The sequence below is a fragment of the Nanorana parkeri genome, unplaced genomic scaffold, assembly GCF_000935625.1.
Source record: "Nanorana parkeri isolate BGI_ZX_2015 unplaced genomic scaffold, ASM93562v1 scaffold449, whole genome shotgun sequence".
NCBI classification, from domain to species: domain Eukaryota; kingdom Metazoa; phylum Chordata; class Amphibia; order Anura; family Dicroglossidae; genus Nanorana; species Nanorana parkeri.
Genome location: NW_017306717.1, coordinates 1,130,311 through 1,153,273, shown reverse-complemented (window position 1 = coordinate 1,153,273; position 22,963 = coordinate 1,130,311). Strand labels below are relative to the sequence as shown.

The 22,963-nt window shown below is 42.6% G+C and overlaps 1 protein-coding gene across 1 annotated transcript in view; it reads right to left on the bottom strand.

The window, feature by feature from the left end:
* The window catches only part of LOC108790116 (phospholipid scramblase family member 5-like), a 133,447-nt gene that overhangs the window by 11,738 nt on the left and 98,746 nt on the right, over nucleotides 1-22,963 (bottom strand). The window contains exons 5-6 of the mRNA XM_018560319.1: nucleotides 14,658-14,878; nucleotides 4,561-4,722 (exon numbers count right to left, since the gene is read on the bottom strand). Of these exons, the coding sequence (XP_018415821.1) occupies nucleotides 4,561-4,722; nucleotides 14,658-14,878 (383 nt within the window). The remainder of the gene's footprint in view (nucleotides 1-4,560; nucleotides 4,723-14,657; nucleotides 14,879-22,963) is intronic.

Genomic DNA, 22,963 nt, shown 5'->3' with positions numbered 1-22,963 from the left:
AAAATACTCAATGTCACAGTTGAGCTGCAGACTTGCAGCAAGCTGTTACTTGTAGTTCTACAAGTATATACATACCTCTTACCCCTGGTTCTGTAGGCATGCAGGGCTGTGCTGGTGCTTGTAGTTCTCCTGGCATGTGCTCTGAACCTAACTCATTCTTGCACCAGTTTGGCAGCTTTGGGCGTCGGCCGACGTCTCCTGCTGTTTCTTATGCAGCTTCTCGGCCAATCAGTGCAGTCCGCTTGTGGCCAATCCTGTGGCCAATCCTACCTCTTCCTGTCTCTATATAAAACCCAGGACAGCGAATGGCACGCTGCCCGAGCAACACTTTCCTAAGCTAAATGCCGAGCCCCCTGTTTGTGATTAAACCTGAATGCCTTGAAGTTTTTCAGTGTACTGATCTTTGGCTTGTCCCTGGAAATCCCAGTCTTCAGATTGTCCCTGGAAGTCCTGGTCCTCCGTGTGTCCCTGACCTTTGTTTTGTCCCTTGTAAGTGTGTCTGCAACCTGTCCAGAACTCTGGCCTTGTCAACCATTCTTGGCTGTTAGGTGAGTTGGGTGAACCTAGGGATTGTGACCTGGGGTCAGCACACAGCCAAGCCCATCTCCACCTCCATCAGGAACTCTGGTGAACACCGGCTGGCCCTTAGAATCCACATCCTGGGGGACCCCATGCCACCTATCTAGCATGGCAGCATCCTGCCCTGTACCTTGTCCTACCAGCCTATTCTGTCTTCCAGTGCCTCATTCAGTTCCCCTGCTCAGCTCCCTGCTTGTACTCCAGCTCTGGGAGTTGTCAGCCTACACTGCTCGCACCATTTTCTCTAAGGGCCCCTGCCAGCGTAGTAGATAGGGTCCACAGACCTGATTCCAGTTCATACCTGTGAGCCCCGATCCGTGACACCCAAGCTCATCTTCTACCTCCATGAGAATGGTATGTACCCTGCAACTGAAGATTCCTGGGATATACATGTCACACAACCCATGATACGTTATCTTCCACACAGCAGCTGGAGGAGGACAGGCCTGCCACTGGACAAGGGTGGACCTGCGGTTGGAGGAGGGTGGACCTGCAGTTGGAGGAGGGTGGATATGGTGGTGTGTCGATGGATGGCTGCAAGAACCAGGAAGAGATCATTGGCTGCTGATGGTGCAGCATAGAGGCTGATCACAGCAGGACACTGCTGGATATGCTGGGTATACAAGTGAGTTTATTGTGAATAATCCCAAAGAAAAAGGAAACAGGGGATCTAAAAAAAACACATAGCGGTGTCCAAGACAGCGACAGAGCAGCAACATTATACTAAATCATCAGCTCTGCTCACTCTGCTCTGTTCTCCAGTCAACACATCGTAAACAACTCTCAGTTCTGCCCCTCCCTAGTTGTATGTAAAAATACAATTATCAGTGCCGTAATGAATACACAGCTGAATAATATAGTGTTTTTATATCTGAATGGAGTTCAGCTGTAAAGAAAACCTGTAGTCAGGGAAATGTGCCTAGCTGTAATGCTGAATATTTTTACTGCTGTAGAACAAGTAGGAATGTCAGCCATTCTGGTTTTCCACTGACTTCACTTGCTGCTGGTTGTATTAGGTAAATAACTAAAAAAACATTGGAGCTAAAAACATGTGTAAAAGGTCAGTAATGACAGCCGGTAGAATTATCTTTCTACAGGTTGTCTTTAATTGTGGGAAGCAGGACCTAATATTGTCTTGACATAAGGTGCAGGTCAAGGAGACCCCTCAATACCTGGCACTGTCTGCGTGCAGGCCAACTCTACATGCTATATACTGTAAGTATTTTGTGTGTTTAAATTTGTGTTTTTGACTGGATGCTAAAGAAGAGAAAAGTCCTTTTGAGAAGTTTACATTAGATGATTTCGACATTACAGGATAGTGGATATGGAAATTGCATATTGTTTTGATTTTTAGAACGATATACGGCTGAATTCAGCCGTACCAGCCTGAAGTGAATAGCCGAACAGTGTTCGGCTCACTTCACTTCAGGTCGGTCATTCACTCAGCTGCCTACGGCAGCTTAGTGAATAGACCCCTAAGAATGAAAGATGGTTTCTGAGCATTTCTTGCTGGTGAAAAGCATTTGGGGAGCAAAGTCTACAGCAGCTTAGTGAATAGACCCTATAGTTTTAAATTTGGAACCCACTGCTTTTAATTAAATTTAAGAGTGGAGTTACTTAGAAACTTGGTTCAGGGTGATCTGGTGTAGGTTAGGAGATTTGCACATGTATGTAAAGGGAAATGTAAAATTTTTATTTGCTGGTAACCAGTTAGATTGCCTTTTTGGGGGGAAATTGGTGGATAGCATATTTGTTTTTTTTTTAAATCTCTATTCCCCACTTGGGGGGTGGAGCATACAGAACAGATGCATAAGCCCTATGTGATACTTTGCAGTCTAGAGCAGCTGTGTTCAGCACATAGGGGAACTGCACATTTGAACAACATTGTAATTTCTTTCAATCAGATGCCAGTATTACATGTACATAAAGAAATTGCTCAGGTGACGTGTTTTTTTTTCACTATTCCCTGAGCAAGCAGATCAGAGGGAGGTAAATGATTAGCCTCAGGCTACAATCAGGGCCTCTATTTGGCATTCAGGACAATAAAATATTATCATAGAAACTAATGTGAGAAGCTGCCCCTGTCTTTTGATTTATATTTTACATCCTTATTTTTTTTCCTGAGATAGCATAGTACAATGAACTATAAATGAGTTCATATTACTGGACTCAAATGAAAGGATACAAGGTAATGGTAAGAATAACACTAATGTTCCCACTATGGTGCAGACATGCTCTAGTCTGATCATTGAACTTTACTGTTGATAATAAAACATGTGATTGCCTTAGAAATGGGTATTAACAGGAATATGATAGAAAGGTTAACTGGTACTGACAGAGAGCATTTACAACTGCAATTATTCCTCTGACATTTCCATCAACTTTTGCAGAAAACATTAAAGGAGTATAACCCCACGAAAGGCTATTTTAGTCACTTTGGTTTGCAGTCTGCCTGTGATTTCTAACTTCGTATTTTTCTATGTGCCCTGAAAACAAAACAAGAATATACACTTTCTGAGCTGTAAAATAATGAAGATTGGGTATCACTATTGTTGGTGGCATGACTAGGTATCATTTTAATGTTATATAATTGATTTTCTTTTGTTAGCCCATAAGGTAACATTTAGGAGTATAAGATACAGTAATTGATATGACAATACAAACACGGCCACATCCCGGGATTGTCCTTGGATTTTAATAAAAGTTCCGGCTTCTTGCAGTTTTGGGGTTGTGTGTCGCTGCCAGCTGGGTACTGGAATGCATTTTTTCCTCCTGTGTACATTGGTCTTTTTCTTGCCCCCTGATGACCACCGATATTAGGTATTTTTTTCTCCCACTGACCACCAATACCTGGTATCCCCCCCCACACCACCACCTATACTGAACATTTTTTTTTCATTGTACATAACAAAGTGCTTACCACTGTACATTGAAGTTGCTGGTTGCAAAGTCGTTTCTGACTTCTTTAAGGTATGCTTAGATGAAGCATTAGCTATTTGTCCAAATTTGTGTCTTATTTTTTAAATAGGATGATCTTTTATGGTTATGTGTATCTGTCAATAGTTAAGGAGTATTTTGTGGGTACAAGGATGGCAGTGAATAAGGCAAAGCTGTAGCTATGAAAAAGAAAAGGAAAATAAAAAAAAAAAACATATGTCATTGGATAATTCCAGTGAACCAAACTTCACCCTATTTGCTGAGCTAGGAGAACATGCAGAGTGACCACTTTTTGTAAACTAAAGTTACAGTAGAGGTAAGGTGACAAAAAAAGAAAAAAAAATGCTGGGACGTACGGATTTTTGCCAGAAGAGACGTACGGAATCTCTTCTGGAAAAAAAATATTCCTCTCTCCCCCAGTGATTTTTTTGTTTGTGTACACTGTATGGCACATCTTTAAGATGCCATGAATAGGTATTGGGGAGCATGTAACTCCTGTGTGCATGTGTAGGAACTACACCATCAGTGGCTACCCAATGGCTGAAGAGGTGGCAGTGGCGGGGGGAGAAAGCTGAGGAGTTGGAGAAAGGCACACTTGTCAGTTAGGTGCTCTAAAATGTATATATATATATATATATATCTATATCTATACTTTTGGCAATATAGTGTGTGTATGTATATATATATCTATATATAGATATATATCTATATATAGATATATATGCATATTCTATAAAAAGTTCCAGAAAGGAAACATATGATGGCCATGGGTAATATGGACTATTTCCTTTCGCCTTCCATTTTGCAACACATGAGGTACAAATTTAGACTTTAGATTACCTCTGCCTTTCCAGGTGTTTTGGGACTCCCAAGTCCCAGCATGCATTGCCAGCCAGGGGCGCTCCATAGCAGATGGAGAGCCACAGGATACCAACAATACATTCAGGCTTTCAGTTTGAACAAAAATCAGCCCCTAGGTGTTCCCTTTCCATCTTGCTTTTTCTCTTAATGCACAAACCAGAATAAAAGTAGAATGAGTCATACCTCAAAATTCACATCGCCTAAGCAGCTGAATGTTAAATATGGACCAATGATCATCAGCACATCTTCTTTGCTTTCATTCTGAATTGTGAACTTTGGCAGGAGTGGATCCCACTTCTGGACAATGAAGCCAACCGTTGTACCTGGAGGAGCTTGTACTTCCAGCTGAAATTAAAATAAAATTACTTTTTAGTTTCAACAAATACTAAATCAAGGATGCCTAAATTAAAAGCGCATCTAAAACATTAACTTTCAATACCCTTCAAATTAGCATTGCACCAAGGAATTTTGTTATGTTGATTTAGTTGTCAAAACAAATCATTCCACAATAGCCATCCCCTGAGATATGTCCATTATAAAACAAAGAAAGCTATAATTTATTCTGGATGTGTCAAAAATCATCACAAATGTAGAAAAGTGTTTAATTGTGCAGGAAAATTTCATCACAGAAAGCTCAGCACATTTGAATGGAGCTGGCAGACACATAAGTCGCACAAATTTCTGTTTAAAGCACTAATTTTCTATACCACTAATGCATGCACATTGGCTCTATTATTTAAAAATAAAAAGAAGAGTGATGCAGCGTTTGGATCTGCAGTTTCATTTACTCTCTTGAAGAATAAGTCCACTTAAAATTGATATTTATTTTTTAAAGGATGCCGGTGGGTTGATCTCCTCCTACCATGTTCTTGTAGGCCTCATTCACACATAATGCAAGCAAAATTGTATATTGCCTTTATACGCGTCTATGCGCGTATATATGAGCATCTATGCGCGTATATACTTGCGTATATGCGTGCACTATATGCAATCCCAGAATGCATCACTCGTAATGGAATTTTTAATGTGCTGTACGCATGTATGAGCGTATATACGCGTAAACACGCGGATGTGCCCGTAAATACGCTACCCGGACACATCTCTGTTCCATTCTGTTTTTGCGCATATATACGCTTCGCAAATATACGGCTCCATACACGGCTATGTGTATTGAGCCATTTATTTGCATGTGTTGCATATGGTACAATATGCACGTACGCCTTTGGCTGGATGTGGAGAGAGAAACAGCACTGTGATGAGCTCATCATTCTTCTCTATCTTGCTATCAGCATGCTTTTGTCAGCACATGAACTGATTGGCTCCCTGTGCTGCTTCTTCCTCTCACACTTCAGTGCTGCAGTACAGGGACTGCAAAAGGCTTATATCATGTCAAATTCAGGTATTTCCACTGCTTAAAATTACAAATTCCATTTAACAATGCATTGATGATTACAGGGCTGTATTAAGGTTTGTCTTTTATATCTTCCTTGAGTATAACTTCCATCCACTTTATTTGCATGGATGGCTCACTCACCACCTTCATCACAGTAACTTGAAGACAATAGAGTTCAACACCTTTGTTTGGTTTCTTAACACCTGTAGATGGTAGAATCATAAACTCCACTGAGAATATCTTATTTTGTGGGTGGACTTGGCCTTTATAAAATGTATTAGTCTCAGGCCTGTTTAAAAGAGAACTAAAGCCAAACTTTTTTTGGGCTTTAGTTCTCTTTGGGGGTCACAGGAATATATTTACTAATGTACTCCTGTGACCCAAACTCAGGATATAGTGGGCTACTGCCTGCTATATGCTGACAGCACAGAGCCACGCTGCAAACGGGAAGGATCCCAACAATATCCACCCCGCTGCCTGATTGACAGCTGGCTCTGCTTCTCTAGAGCCAGTGTTTCCGCCCCCTCCCCTGTCTGTCCCTCCAATGAGCACTGGAGGAACAGAGAGGAGAGGGGGAAATCCCTGTGGGGAGCGGTGGCTGGCAGTCAGTGATCAGTGGTTTGTGATCACTCAGCTCTCAATCTATAGTGCCAGCATGTGACACCTGCAGTGTCACATGCCGGTTCAGACTATTGGACATTTTACTCTTCCAATAGTTCTCCAGGGCAGGTACATTCCAATAAAATATGACATAAAAAATAATTCCAACTCGTTCAGCAAACGCACACTATTTACTCAATTTACCCAATTTCCATTGTGGACATTAGGATAAACTGAATGTTTAACACAGATGGTTTCAGGTTTATTTATTTTCTACATTAATTTAAATGGGAGCTTATAACAATACCTGACACTTTATGTTTTGGTTCACGTTCAGAATAACAGTGAAAATCCTGATAAATGTAACTGCAATGGATAACATAAAGCTGATATTAAAAATAAATGTATTGATCTTGCCAAGTTTAAAGTATATTTCACTTTCACAAAAATTGAACATGCACTCCAGACAGCCTCAAAAATTGCAGCATGATGCATTGCTAAATACAATTTCTATTTGCAGCAATTATGATTGAACCCTTCTGTATTTGAGTACATGCAGATGTGCTCTGAAAAATATGCTCCTACAAAAATACTTCTGGGGCCTGGGAGATCACTGTCACTGGGTCAAAAAGGGAAATCCTTTCCAATGGAGCACAGAATGCAATTAAACCATGTTCTAACTCTTACCCACCCTACAAAAAAAGGTTTTGTGGAGTTCCCCTTTAAATAATAGACAATGCTCTAAAACTGCTTATGTATTCTTTAAGCAGAAACCAATAAAACAATTAAACTTTGCATTAGAAAGTTATCTTTCTCCTAACAATCCTATTTCCTATTTCTGGAGACAGTGAAGAAAGAATTATTGTGCACATTATTTCAGACATAAAGTACAGTCATTGCATTGACTTGGCCTTTGCAAAAGGGCAGAATTCAGCTTCTGTGGTCTAAAATATTTTGCAAAGCTAACTATTATAAAGTGGATATGACATTTGAATTTATCTCCAATACATTCAGTACTGCACTACAGGTTCCAATACAGCTCAGCGTTTGGCATTAAAAGAACAAAAGGAAATATGTGCTTTATTATATAGCTTTAAAATTAGACTGCAGGCATACATTACATTGTCAAACTGCAAACTCCCAAATTGAACCTGTGTGCAATTCTAACAGAATGATAAAGAATAAACCGATGACTTCATTAAACCTATGAATGTACAGACTATAAAGGTACCTAACTGCCTATGTACAGAGATTTTTAAAAGGGTCATAGATGGACAGATGTCTCACAGAGAACATGTGGGCAGTGGGATACCTGGTCGTCTTCGTACCTAAAAAGGTCTTCCTTCCGATTCTGTCAACAGTAGGATTTAGCGCTGAACCATTGAGAACATTGTTCCCTTGCCTCCACTGAAAAGGCAACCGTTGACCATCAGAAGTATGGTCAACTGTTGACCATGAGAAGTAATGCAAAATATTTGGAATCATCACAGGAACAGGGACACCACACCACTGCACCACCACACAATGACTTGACTTTGTTATGGATATGGAGGTATTGTCTTTCGAGGTTATCTGTCCTGAACTATAATTTAATCCTCAAATGACTCATCAAGAGATATCGGTTTGGTTGGGTTTGTAACCTTTTATATGTATGAATTCACACCTGGCAGATACTTCGATTACGTAATAATTTTATAGGTACTCCAGGACAGGCACATTGTTTCCTCTGCACTGCTGCCGTCATACTCTGCTCCCTGGTTGATTAGAGGGACTCCCCTAAAATGTGAATTAACTCACCATTCAAATCATAAAGATGGTATTTATTTATTCATGTATACATTTGTATTATGTATTTTTAGTTAGTAAAAATTATTGATTATGTAACTATTTGTATGCTTACTATCATATCCATGTAAACATTAAAAGTTACCCCCAAAACATTCTGATGAAATGTGTGGAAGGCTGGACAAAGAACAGAACTACAGTTGATTTAATGATGAATATGATAATTTATGTAATTGCTCTAAGACATTGATGACAAAACAATAGATTGTATTGACAACATGCACATTATGTATCTGTACGGGTTCCAGGGACGTTCTATGTCTTAATATAACTATTGTTGTTCTTATTTTTAAGATGAGTGGATGTCCTGTCTTTTAACTGTATGTTGATCATGGCAAAACATTTATTGAAAGTAAATGTTACTATACATATGACCTATGTGATATTATGTTTAGCTGTATCCCTTTGCATTCTTCAGAAGACACCTTAAAAGCCACATCTAATTTTAGTTAGTATATATTGAGTATAAGAAGATATTCTTAAATGTTTTACAACCTCTTCCTGTAATATCAATTGTGTTTGACAATTGAAATCGGTAGTAATAACCACTCCCCATAAAAGCACATGCATTTGCAGCTAAATTTTCAGTATGCCTTTCATGAGCAGGAAGCTGGGGACACCATGAACATGCACAATGGGAGACCGTGCTCAAATATTGTTTATCATTAGGAAAGAGGTTGGCTGTGAGGTCAATGGGGGCTATTACAATTGGCATATGCTAATGTAATCCTTTATGCTGTTGGAAATGCAACAGCATATACTTCTGTTATTTGTTTTTTGATCTGTAGATGGTGTTGTAGTGCAATGTTAGTCTCTGTGTGCATGCTTATCTATGATGCACAGGAAATTGTTTTTTTCTCTCTCTGTTGTTCTTCACAATGCCATATACATACATGCAATATTCTTCTAATCAAGTAAAACTTAATCCAGCATTCCTCAAGATTTAAGTGCTTCATCTAAAGACATAACCAACACGTGCCACATAGGATAGAATAGTGGGGGCAGTCCTGGATGGGATTTTGATGACACATTTGTAGCATGGAGTTTCAATGTTCTTACTATGTTTTTTCCAGGTGCCTTGGATTCTTCATACACTCCAACAACCTATTAATAGTTCCACTTGAGCTTGTATTTATGTGATATGTTAAGGGCTGTGCTTCATGAGTGATTCTTGATTGCTGAACTGGGCAAATTAATACAATTCTTGACAGCTCTGTTGTGTTAATGAAAATCACCCCCTCTTTTGCAAGTGACAGAGGATTTTAATAAGGGCCCATTCACACAACATCTTTGTGCTAATCACACTTTTACTATGCATTTAGCACATGCTATTGCACAATGCACCTAGCGTGCGGTACCATGTTCTAAGTGCATTTTGTTACCTTTCATTTGAATGGCATACTAATGCACCTCCTGGTGGCCATGCAGTGCAACGAGCGGTAATGCAATACTGTGGGGGTTATTCAGTAAGCTGCCAAAGGTAGCCAAGTGAATAGCTGAGCCAAAGGGAAGTGAGCCGAATTCTGTGTGGCTATCCACTTCGGCCCTGTTTGGCTGATTTCAGCCACTGTTACCTTATGAGTTTATGTCAAATCTTCATAAGACATATGTATATAGTTTTATTTCTTGTTTTAAATATTTCCCCTGAGGTGTTGATAGCTTGTAGGGAAATAAAGTCTTTGTTGTGCTTATCACTGTGGAGGGGAGTGCCAGGCCCAATGAATTGCAAATATGGTCATTGTTGAGCCTTTCCTGGGTAAACCGCATGACGCAGCCTTGGAGCTTGACCGGGTACATAGGGTTGCTGGTGCCCGTCCCCCTACACCTTCCGCACCAAGAGACGTTCTATGCAGGGTGCACTTTTTCGCTGTGAAAGAGGAGATCGTCCGTCAGGCCTGGAGACAAGGCCCTTCTGATTTTGATGGCGCTACCATTCGCATCCTGCCAGACCTCTCCCGCCACACTCTTCGCATGCGGCGCTTAGTCCGTCCTCTGTTAGACCTCATCCGCTCTACCTCTGCCACATATCGTTGGGGGCACCCGTTCCACCTCATCGTCCGGCGAGATGACTCCACCTTTCAGCTACACACACCCGATCAGCTGCCGGCCCTGTTTCGTTTCCTAGATGCGGACCCGGTGGACATCCCCAACTGGCTGGAATTTCCTGACGAGTCCAAGGAGCAGACCCCTCTACCCCCGCGGACCCCCCGCCGGGCCAGAAGCAGACAACGGTCTTCCCGAAGAGAGCCGTCAGTGCAGCCCCTGGTGGGCCATGAACCCTGATCTTCCTGCTGTATCCTTCATTGTCATTACTGACTGGTCATTTGCCATCACCCCACCCCGCACCCCCTCGTTGAGGGGACCATGGCGCCCCGCTGCTGTGTTTTTTATTTTCTCTCATGCTTGATGCTTTACTCACAATTCTTTAGGTCGCAGATCTCAGCCCATTGGGTGCGGGGGCGAGGGGTAGACCACGGACTTCCTACGCCCTCCACTTCCAGGACCTCAGGTTTCCTTGCTATTTGTGTCCTATGGACCTCGCCATGTTGCACTTATGTGTTGTTGTTTTTTTTCCAGTAGACTACTCTGCCTCTGTTTCAGATGCGTGGGTCCAGTTAAAGTGGAGGGGACAGCAATTGTTGCTCTCTGTGTATCTTTCCCCCTCCCTCCCTCGTCCTATCTGCGGCCGGGCCCGGGAGGGATGGGGACATTGCGGCCCTCCTCCGGTCGTCCCCCTGCACGGCCCTCACCGTTGTTCCCTTGGGACAGAGAATCCCTGCTGACACTTGTGTGTCCTCCCCAGGGTCGTGCTGGTGGTGCCTCTTCTCGCGGTCCCTCCGCAACATGCTCCCAGATACCGCTCGCCCCCCTTTCTATGCTGATCTCGCCCCCCTCAGAGTCCTATCCGACATTCCTGGCCAAATGGGAAAGTGACCTCAACACCTACTTCACACCAGTACAGAAAGACCGCATACTACATCTCGCTCACCACTCTTCCATCGCCTCTAAGACTCAGGAGTTAGGATACAAAATAGTCTCCCGGTGGTATTGGGTTCCAACTGTCTTACACGCCATGTAGCCCCACGTCTCACCATTATGCTGGAGATGTCGCACCGCCCCAGGCACGCTATTGCATACTTTTTGGTCTTGTCTCCTACTGCTCCCTTTTTGGCAGGGGGTGACTGCCACCCTGAAGGACCTGGTAATGGTGGATCTGACAGACAACCCCACGGCATGTTTGCTGCACTTAAACAATATGTCTCTTGGGAAATATAAAAAATCCTTGTCTCGGCACCTCTTGAATGCTGCCCGCCAGTGCATTCCATTACTATGGAAACAAACTAGCTGCCCTACCCTTAGGTCGTGGTTCACTAAGGTCGACGAAACATATCTGTTGGAGGATCTCACCTCTACGCTACGGAACACCGAGGAGCTTTTCCGGTCCACCTGGAGACCATGGGCCCTCTTCCAAGGTACGGATGCCTACCATCAGGTCATGCACGCAACGCCCTCCTAAGCGGTGTCGTTAGACACGCGCCCAAGGCACCTGATCCACAACCATCTTTCATACCCCCTGGCTCTTCCGTGCTGCTAGTTTCTTTTCTCCTTTTCGTCTCTCCCACACCCCACCCCTCATGCCCGCCTTCCCGCTCCATGCCTGCCTTCTCCCTCCCTATCCTTACTCTTCTCTTAGACATCGACCACTTACCTAGCCATATACATCTGTTTTTGTGTATTAAGAAATGATGCCAAATGTAAGTGCCTATATCCCATCCGATAGATATGTTGTACAAAACAACTTGACGTGAACGCTACGTTTCCAACCTGCCTCTATGGTGCATTGTTTTTTGCTCCTTGATAATTTTTCTTTTTCATGCTCGAATTTCACCAAAGTTGACTTTCGTGACGTGCCACGGTTCCCTTCTTTTCTCGTTGAGACGATCAACCCCCTCCTCCTATCCATATTGTATGCACTATGTTATATATATGCACCATATACCCCAGATTGTTATGGGGATGCTGTCATGATGTTGAGGCTGAGCCTCCCTGTACCATTGTACCATGCATATGTTCAATAAAGTTGACTTCTGATTAAAAAAAAAAAAATCTCATGAATGAATCCTTAGAATCTCAAACCTGTAAGTGTGAATGCTTATATAGCGGTTCATAACTTAAAATAGTAATTCAGGTAACACCACACATTGGCTAAAATCAGCCTACGTCAGCTGGCTTCGGCAGGCTTCGGTTCAGCCGAACATGTTCAGCATGTTCGGCTGAGCCGAAGTGAAGAACACTTTCGACTCAGTCGAAACAACATCTGGATCAGCTAAGCCGGCAGTTCACTTGCTGCCGTTTGCCCCTATTCTCATAGGGGCCGAACGGCAGTGAGTGAATAACCGAATGCCTCCAGATGGCATTCGGTTCGATTATTCTGCTCGATACCTCCGAGGCAGCGAGCAGAATAAAAAAATGACATGTAAATTAAAAAAAAAAACCCAGCATGGGGTCCCCCTCCCGATCCATACCAGACCCTTTCGGTCTGGTAGGAAAGTTAGGAGGGACCCCATGTTAAAAAAAAAATGCATAGGGTTCCCCCCAGGCCCTTTAAGTCTGGTAGAAAATCTGGTAGAAATTTTGAGGAAAAAAAAAGGTGGGGTCCCCTCTAAAATTCCCAACTAGACCCTTAAACCGAGCACAGGCCTGGCAGGGCAGGAAAGGGGGGGAGGCAAGCAAGCGCAACCCCTCCCTGCTCCATACCAGACCACATACCCTTGGCACTGGGAGGGTGCTTTTCCAGGGTACTCTTCCACAACCCCGACCCAGATGCTGCCCCCCCTTGTGAATGAGTAAGGGGCCTCGGCTAAATCCTTCGGATCAATAGCAAATAACCCTCTGTGTGTTGGGGTATGGTGGGAAAAAAATAGTGCATGTATTACTTTTTTCACCACAATACAGGGTTTTGTGGTACCATGGCGTCGTTGTAATACACTGCTGCCAGGAGGTGCGTTGGGGTGCCATTCAAATTAATAAATAGGCACCTAGTACATGGTCATTTGCAATTAGCGCAATACTCACTTAAGCCTCCCTAGCAATGTCCTCCCAGGCCCTCTGGTGCTTGCAGCGATCGTTGTAATTGCAGTTGCTGGGTTCTTATAGCAATGTCCAGCCATATTTGTTCTTCTACATCAAGCATGCTGTGGCCTGCTCGCTCCAGCTTCCTATGCAACCTGGCTAGAGTAGATGTTGCCAAGAAAAGGAATCTGGTTGTTATGCACAAAAACAGCCCAAAAACATGCTCTTTTCTTGCACTCTTATTGAAGTCCACAAATGTTATATGTAGCACCAAAAGAAGCACCTGCAAGAACCCTAAATTGTCATGAACCATTTTGCATTTGTTCACAAGGGTCACAAATTCATTTGACTGGTGTAGCAAGTATAAGTAAGGGAGGGCAATTCTCAAGAATTGTAGCTGACACTTGTTTAAAGAAGAGACAAATTATTCTTAACCCTTGCAACCCTCTACTCCTGCACTCCAAAGGTTAAGTGCTAATTTTGGTCTAGGATCTAAAAAAGCAAAGTTATAATCATCCAAACCTCGAAGCTGGCTGGCTGTTACAGCACTTTCCCCAGCCTGTCACCTCCCCCACTGCAGCAACGGTATTTCCCTCGGCTTCCTCATATCCTATAAACAGTGTATTGGACGTTATGACGGGACCTTGGACTACTGGATTGGAAGGTTGCCTTCCAACCTTATTGAAAGACATTCCCCCCTCAGCATTTTTTTTTTTTTATTGTTTTGCATTGGTAGATGTCCCCCATGGCAGTGCCTGGCTACCTATGCCCTATTTTCACCAAAGGTTTGCAAATTAGCCTTGAAAAAGACCACTAAAACATTACAATATTTGTCTCCCATCGATTTTAATGGGGTCTGAACTTTACGTTTTGGTTTTGACAAGTTTTTTAAGTGTTTGATAGACTTAACTTTGCTTGGTAGGTTCATCACTAGTCTTCATGGTAGGATGCCCTATTACACAGCCACTACGCAGGCTACATTGCAAACATTTTCATAGAAATATTATCTTTACAATCAAGGGCTAAACAGAGATAAAAAGCTCCTACTACAAAATGTCAAAACAGGTTTTAATAATTATTTGATGTTAGCTGTCCTGTAGCACATTTTATAAAATGAACTATATGTTTCACATTTTGCAAATTCTTCTTCAATAGGACAGAAAAGTCATTACTGCCACTTTTTCACTTTCTAAAAGTCAATATGACATTTATAAAAGCATTATGTATTTTCAACCTCCTCCTCTGAAACTTGTGTCAATGCCATTTTTATCCCCATTGAGAAAAGGAAACGGATTTAGCAAAGAACATGCACTGCTCATCAAAAAACTGCTGTAATAATAACAAGTGCGATCACCACAACTTCACTGACCTCTTGCAAATAGCAGGGAAAGCAGCAAGTAATGCATCTCAGGGGTCTAATAACTGTGATTACTTCCTGGCCAGCATTATTAGAAACGTGCATTTTGAAAGGCCGCACTGGGCCACATAAGTTTTTGTTAAGGTAGATGTTTTCTTCTTTTGCAAAGTAAATTCTTTGTCCAAAGATGTCCTTTATTTCATACTTGTTGCTCTTTTCGGTGCCAAGGAATACTAAATAAACAAAAAGAAAGTTGTTTTAACACCGCAATGTCTTATGGTGAAAATTAATGGCAGTGCTGTAAAACATTTGTAGCCCTTACCACCTTTAGTGGAGTGGCTACCAGCAAATTAATGATTGCCAGTGCCGTAGTCAGTCTACCTGAATTAAAGTTGGCGTTTATCTGGTAATTCCAGGTGTTCTGGCATTGATTGTACTTGACTGAGTGGAGTGCGACTCTGCTGCAGTGTGGGGCAACCAATGGGGGACACTGTGAGTGTGTGTGGAGTCCACCAGCAAATTACTGGGACAGGGCATATATACTCAAGGGAATTGCCATGTGCTCAGTCCAGTTCTAGGATAGTTACTCAGGGCTGGGTGCTGTCCAACCTTCCCCTAGGACTGGGGGTGGGAATACTCAAGTGCGGGAAATGCTTTGCTAGGCCTCAAGCCTGGGGGAGGCCTTTGCTACAGATTGAGGAGGAGAACCGCGGAAGTTGATGGCTGCTGGAGGTGTCTGGAATAGAGTGGACCTCAGGAGCAAGTCTGGTGTCTCCCCTTCTGAAGATTCTGTGCCAATCTCTATTCAATGGTTGCTCAAATACCCAGTGTCAGCATGTGCCCCTACTGAATCTGCACTGGAATTTGGAAAGAGAATGGTGAGTCTGGAGTCTGTCAATTTTTCTTATGGATGTCCTAAGCCATAAACTCTCTCCCTATTCAAGAGTTCTAAGAAGAGTTCTTCAGCATCATACTTTTGGCCTAGATCTCAGCTCTGTTGCACACTAGAAGAGGGCAGTTAATGCTAGTGGGGCAGCTGGTTACTAAAATCCCCTAGACAGGCTATGGATGAGCCGGGTATTCCAGCAGCTCCTTCGGGGGTAAGCGATACATATTTTCGAGGGTTAAGCATATTTAAAGCGGAAATAAAGTCAGAAAGATTAAAAAATTGCTAGGAGGTAGGGATTATTGGCAGAAGATGCAGGCAAAGTCTCGGCTCTCCTCTTTCCCCTAGAATATTTTTGATTCTCTGTATACACTGTACATGCGATGCTGTGAATGCTGGGAAGAGTTGTATCTCCTGTGCACATATGTAGGAGTTACATCATCAGTGGCCACCCAGTGGCTGAAGAGGATGCCTGGGAACTCAGAAGTGGCAGCGTGGAGATGGCAGCAGTAGGGGACACAGCATATATTGCACTATGCAGGAGAAGGACACACTTATAAAATACTATGTGTGTCAAACTTGCACAGTATGGTAAAAACCCACCCAGTATGCAGAGGTTTACTACTGCTTTGAATATTTTCCAGCTAAAATTGTTTCCCTGGGACTAAAGTTAGGGGACTTCATACAAGGCTGCAAGTGTTAGGCAGTCTTAATGTACTATTAACATTTTGCAAGCATCAGCACTCAAACATAACACCCTCTGAGGATAAGTAATTTTCACTATGCAAGACCTTCTAGTGTTAGGACATATTCACACAGTGGTATTCAATGCATTCATTGTGAATGACCCCCCAACGCACTTTTCCCAACGTACCTGCATTGCAGTGCACCACAAAACACAGTAGAGGACTTTGTCACTTCTGGAATAAAATAAACTTACCAGCCTGTTAGCAATCCTTTTTAGAATGTAAATAGAACTGCGCAGGTCAGTGTAATATTCTTGGCACGCCTCTGTGCTGCAATGAAGAACTCCCATGTGCATTTATGGGAGTTACTTCATCCCATGCTGACTAATCAAGAGAGCTGAAGACCCAGCAGCCGGAAGAAGCCCAGTAGAAGAAGTCAGCACTAGCAAGGTAGCTCGAGGATGTTTCATCACGGTAATTATTAGACATGTGCGATTTGTTTCGTCCCGAATAGAAATTGGGATGAATATTGGCATATTCGGACATTCGGATGCATCTGAATTTCCAGAATGAAAGAAATAACGAATCAGAACGTATCCGAATTTTCCAATAATGAAATTCTGATGCAACTGAGATTTTTTCCCGAATGTCATTCAGAATGAACTTGTGCTGTTAAGCGTTAAAATAAAAAAAAAAACAGCATGGAGTCCCCTACCCAATTCATACCAGAACCCTTTAGGTCTGGTAGGAAAATGATGGGGGACCCCAATGCCAAAAAAAGGTGTGGGGTCCACTCTAAAATCCTTGATCGGAGAAGCAGCCTGGCAGAGCATCCTGCACCATAACAGGCCACATGCCCTCAACATATCGATGAGAACAATGGCCTCTTCCCCACAACCTTAACCCGGTGGTTGTGGGGGGTCTTCGGGCAGGGGGGCTTATAGGAATCTGGGTGCCCCCTTTCATAATACCAAAATGAATTAACTTTCAGACTTAAATCCTGAAAAACGGAATAATCAAAAATCCGAATTGAAACAAATTTCTCGCCGGCACACATATCTAGTAATTATCTGCGGACTGTATTTTGGGTTTACCTGCTTCATGGCCTCTATTAAACCTAGACCTGTTGCTTTACCCTGTACAGGAAAATTCACTACAAAGTGGACACAAACTGGAAGTTTTCTCATGAGGAACTTCTGGATGTGTTAATTGTGCTAAAGGAGAACTATGGGGTCAGTGTTTTTCCCCATAGTTCTCCTTAGGGTAACGGGAGGACACAAACTAGCGTCCTCCCGTTACCCTAAGCTCAGTATACCGCGAGCTACAGCTCTCATTGTCACAGGTCGGCTAGAACTATGAGGTGAGTGAAAAGCACTCACCTCATAGTTCTCCTTTAAGCAAGTACCTTGAGAAATCTACCTTTTGTCTTGGATTGCTCCTGAAAAATTGCTCCTGGCATATGAGTGTGTCTAGACAGTCCTGTGCCCACAGCCTTTAAGAAGAACACTAGGATAAAAATACTCTTAACCTGGACAGCCACCGCACTGCAAAATTATCCTTAACCCTTGCAAAGCTCATTGTCGTCTTTGTTGTAAAACAAAAAAGTTATACTCACCCAAACCTCACAGCCGGCTGTAAGACCAGTCCATGAAGCCTCTCTCACCCTCTGCCCCAGCCACCTAAGAATCCTTGACTCATCACACAGTATATTGGATGTGAGGACACCAATGGACATACTATTGCTGCAGCAGAGGAGAAGACAGGCTGGAGGGAAGGCTCTAATAGCCAGTTGGCTGTGAGGTTCGTGTGAGTATAACTTTTTTTTATTTTACACCCTACACAGAAATGAGCATTGCAATGGTTAAGAATAATTTTCCTAAAAGTTCAACTTTAAAGTTGTATATCTGTACTGTGATCACTGCGGGCTGTGACTTCTAGTCTTAAGAGATTTGGAAAATACACTACTGTGCTGCTTATTGTTCTGCTTGCTGGAGAGAAATCTGAAATGCAATTATCTCCCTGTTTCTGCTTTATTTATTCGGTGGATCTGTGCTTCCTTCACCTCTACTTCTGCTTCTCGATCATTAACCCACTGGTCATCAGATCTCCTTTGATTGAGGGACAGGCAGCTCTGACATAAAGAAACAAAGCCCTGTCCTTATACATATACGACCACCTCTACAATACAGCTTTTACAGTTCAGGCTTGTGGAATATTTTTAGCATGATTTTATCAGTGACTCAACTTTGCCACCTTTCATTAAATCCCTGTAATAGTATGCAATAAATGTATTTCGCACCTTATGCCTAAATATAGTTTGCTTTTTTTCCAAGTTGCTTTGCCCCCCCCCCCCTTTAGATTATGGGCACTACTAACATCCTACTCTAAAAGCTGCAGTCCTTCCATTCCATCTTAATAGTAATGATAGCAAAGCTTTTTTGCTTTTATTGCCTAGCTTGTGCTGAAGAGAATATTAAATTGTTCATAGATGGGGACATCTGTCATTGAAAAGGACAAGCTGACCTCACTGCAGCACTGCCATCACCATTTTAAGTTACACAAATTATGCTGTACTTAAGCACTCTAAACATCAGGGATTTTTCTACATGTTAAACAATTTATGCAAGCTGTAGAGTTTATTTGCACTCACAAGTCCTCCTCTTTACCATAATGCTAGATGTTAGCCTGCATGCTCACTGTTTGCCTGCCCATCATCACCCACACCAATTGAATCACACTGTCCTGCTTCAAAAGTGGCTTTGAGCAAAAGACAAACCCCCTGGGACCCAGTCTGTGTGGCCAATATGGCAACTTGCTGACTCAACAAACAGTTCCAACTAGCCATGTATACTAAGGGGTCTATTCACGAAGCTGCCGAAGGATCTAGCCATAGCTTTGGCCGATCCTTCGGCTAGCTTCGACCCCAGGACCCCTTCGGTTCAGTAGAACCGAAGGGGTGCTGTACGGCCCGTACAGCTCCCCAACGTGGCCGAGCGGCTCAGTCGAGCCGAACGCATATGCCTCTGCTCGGCTGAGCCGCGCTGAAAGCCGAAGCCATTGGCCGGCCGACAGCCTGCTTCTGACAGCTGGGCGGAGCCAGCAGTGATCTTACGGCTGGCTCCGGCCACTTGCAGAGAGATCAGCGTCCCTGGTTGCCTGCTAACCAGGGACACTGATCTCCAAACAGCAAACTCTCCCTGGCGCTCCGGGAGTCTCCCGCTCCCGGCCGCCCAGGAGAGAAACACTGCTGTTCCTTTTTTTTTTATTCTGACACGGAGCCGTGTCAGAATAGAAAAAAAAAATGTTTTGCCCATTGGAATGCATTGCTAGATTCCTATTGGCTATTTCAATTTGCAATAGCCAATAGTAAACCAGCATTGTATCCGCCCTCTGCTGCAGTTCTCCATCACGTCCATCAGCAGAGGGCGGGTACAATGCTAGTTTACTATTGGCTATTGCAAATTGAAATAGCCAATAGGAATCTAGCAATGCATTCCAATGGGCAACATTTTTTTTTTCTATTCTGACACTGCTCCGTGTCAGAATAAAGAAAATAAAAGAAAAATCAGTGTTTCTCTCCTGGGCGGCCAAGAGCGGGATGCTCCCAGAGCGCCCAGGAGAGTTTTTCGGGTTTTTTTTCGTTTTTTTTTTTAACGGCAGCAGAACCGCCGGACAATAGAAAACTGTTGGGCGGAGCTAGCTGTCATTGCTAGCTCCGCACAATCGTTTTTTATTTACTTTTTTAAAACTTTTTTTACTCTTTTTCTGTTCTGCTAGGTCCTTCTGAGGGACCGAGCATAACAGCCGAGCCGAATGCCGCTCAGCGGCATTCGGCTATTCACTCACTGCTGTTCGGCATCTATAAGAATAGGCCAAACACCAGTGAGTAGCCTGCTGGAGGTTCGGCTCAGCTGATCCAGATGTTGGATTGGCTGAGTCGAACTCCTTCTGCACTTCGGGTCAGCCTAACATGCTGAGCATGTTTGTCCGACCCGAAGCCATGCGAAGCAAGCCGATGTATGGCTGATTTCAGCCGATATACGGCTGAAATCAGCCATACCAGCCTGAAGTGAATAGTCGAACAGTGTTCGGCTCACTTCACTTCAGGTCGGTCATTCACTCGGCTGCCTACGGCAGCTTAGTGAATAGACCCCTAAGAATGAAAGATGGTTTCTGAGCATTTCTTGCTGGTGAAAAGCATTTGGGGAGCAAAGTCTTCTAACACTCAAAAGGCAACTCAGCAATGATAAAAGTAACTTGGAACATAAGGATGCTGGGAGTGTCTAACAGGGGACTGAACTAACTAGATGCAAAACAAGAATGCCAAATAGGTGAAAATACCAGTCACAAAATGATAACAACAATAATAGGCAAGCTGCTGCAGGAGCAACCACATACCTTTTCCAGTCTTGGGCCCTATTTTGGTGCAAGCAGAATAAAACGATCTTTTCATTTTCCATACTTCAATAAATGTGAATATTTTGACTAAAACAATGCACTGTATATTTCATCCAGTGACTCCTACAAAAAATTAATTGTGCAAAGCTTACACAGCAGTCACAGTGTTAGTATTCTTTTGGCTAAAACCCCCTGACATAGATTGCTATTCTATCGACTTGCTTCTTTTCCTGGGAAGTAAATAACCAACAAACATATGATTTTCCTTCCAGCCCCCGCCTCTAAATGTAGAAATATATTTTTAGAGCAAAATAACAAAAGCTAATAGTATCACCTGAATCTGCTTTGGGACGCTCTAAGCATAAAACGTATTCTTGAAATGGAGATTTGGAACAATTTTCAGCTATAAAAACACACAGTCAATATCAAGAAGCACAGCGCCTATATTTCAATAAAGGTTTTTGGGGGATTCTTTTTACTGATGAAGGGTTAGAACCTCAGTCATATTCCTATTTGTGTCCTCATTGGGCCCTCACTTTCTGTCCCAAAGACATGACTGAAAATTAATGGATATCTTCCCAAAGTGTGTCAAAATCCCAATGCTGACAGTCACCTGGACACGTGTCCCCATTGGAAAATCTCCCTATACCTCCAGTTCTGTGGAAAACTGTACAAATTGGGATTTCCTCATCTTCTGTCCTGGTGACAATAGTTGCCAGGATGGATAATTAAGCTGAATCTCCCCAGGATTAACCCAAAAATCACAAACATCTGATAGAGGTTCTAAACCTTCCCCACTCTATCCAAAACTAGAGAAACAATATCTGGAGCTTCACTTTAGGGAAATAATTGTATATAGTGATTCAGGATAAATATTTTGTTTAATATACACGTGGGTTACTTTGTAAGTACTGGTGGATTGATCTTGCAAAACTTTAAAGCAGAACTGTAGCCTGTATATGGACATTAAAGTCCTCACTGACATCTGTAACTATACCCACTATGAGATAATTCATCCTCAAAGTTTGCAGCAGGAGCTTCTCAGTTCTCTACTTTTTTCTATGTAGCTCAGCTCCCCTCTACCAGATTGGAGCTGGCATCTTGTCAGCCTTCCAGCCTTTTAATCCCTAGTGTAAACACAGATCAGGTGCACAGGAAGAGGGTAAAGAACAAAGTGCTGAGGCCTAACTTGAATTACTTGACTGTTTCTATGGTGAAATTTGAGGATTCATTCCTCCACAGGGTCTATAGCTGCAGAGGTCATTAATGACTTGTTTTAAAGTTTATTTAATGTGTGTTAAAAATATGTAAATATTTGAAAGGTCATAGCTATGGTTCTACTGTAATGTTTTTAGATCATTTTAAGATTGATTTTGGTCTTGTTGATTCACCATGTAAGTAGATGGAGAGGCCCTCTGCATTCCTCACAGCAGTCCCGGCCAGATAAGAAAAAAGTGGTGCTCGCAGTGATGAATTACCACGGATGGCGCCGTGCAAACACAGGAAAGTCAGGAAATCACCAGCACTCAGTAGTAAAGATAAATATGTCCCTTTTATTGGACAGAAAGCGTCACAGACATCCAAATAAACCGACGTTTTGGGGCCGCGCAGGGTCCCTTCCTCAAGGCAGAAAGATCAGTCACATCTGACATCTTTACTACTGAGTGCTGGTGATTTCCTGACTTTCTTGTTGATTCACCAGACTTTGCAATTATGGAAAAGGAAGCACTGGATGTGGGGTATATTTTCAATACTGACTGTGGACTGTGCATAGCCTGTTTTATGTGAAAAATGAAAATGTTGGATATAGCCACTGTAAATAGGCTGCTAGTTAGTTAGTTAGTTAGCTAGTTAGTTTATTAGAAACAAAATACCACAGTTGCTAAATTATATTACCAGTAAACATATAATTGCATTTGACAACTCTAAATTTGGCTCTTACTACTAGAAATTGATTTAACCTACAGTTTAGTACGTGCTGTTCTTCCAATCACTGTGTAATTTAACACCAGGCTATTGGGTAAATTACTCAAGCAATATTTAAATTCTTTATACAGTATGGCGCTGAACTGAAACAGCAATGGAAGTGATGAGTGAAGCATTAAAAGGAAGCCTAAGGGGCATTTCTCAGTTCTTATCTTGGGGAATCCATCAGTGACTATAATATTAAAAACAAAACAAGCATCCTACATTGATCGATCAAGCATGAACATATTTTTTCTCCTCTCACCAGTCCACTTGATACCTGAATTTGTACTTTAAATTTCTGCACAAGTCATTAAATATTGCGGTCATTGCAAAAAAAAAAAGAAAGCACTAAAAGAATGGAAGTTTGTATAGCCATAGGC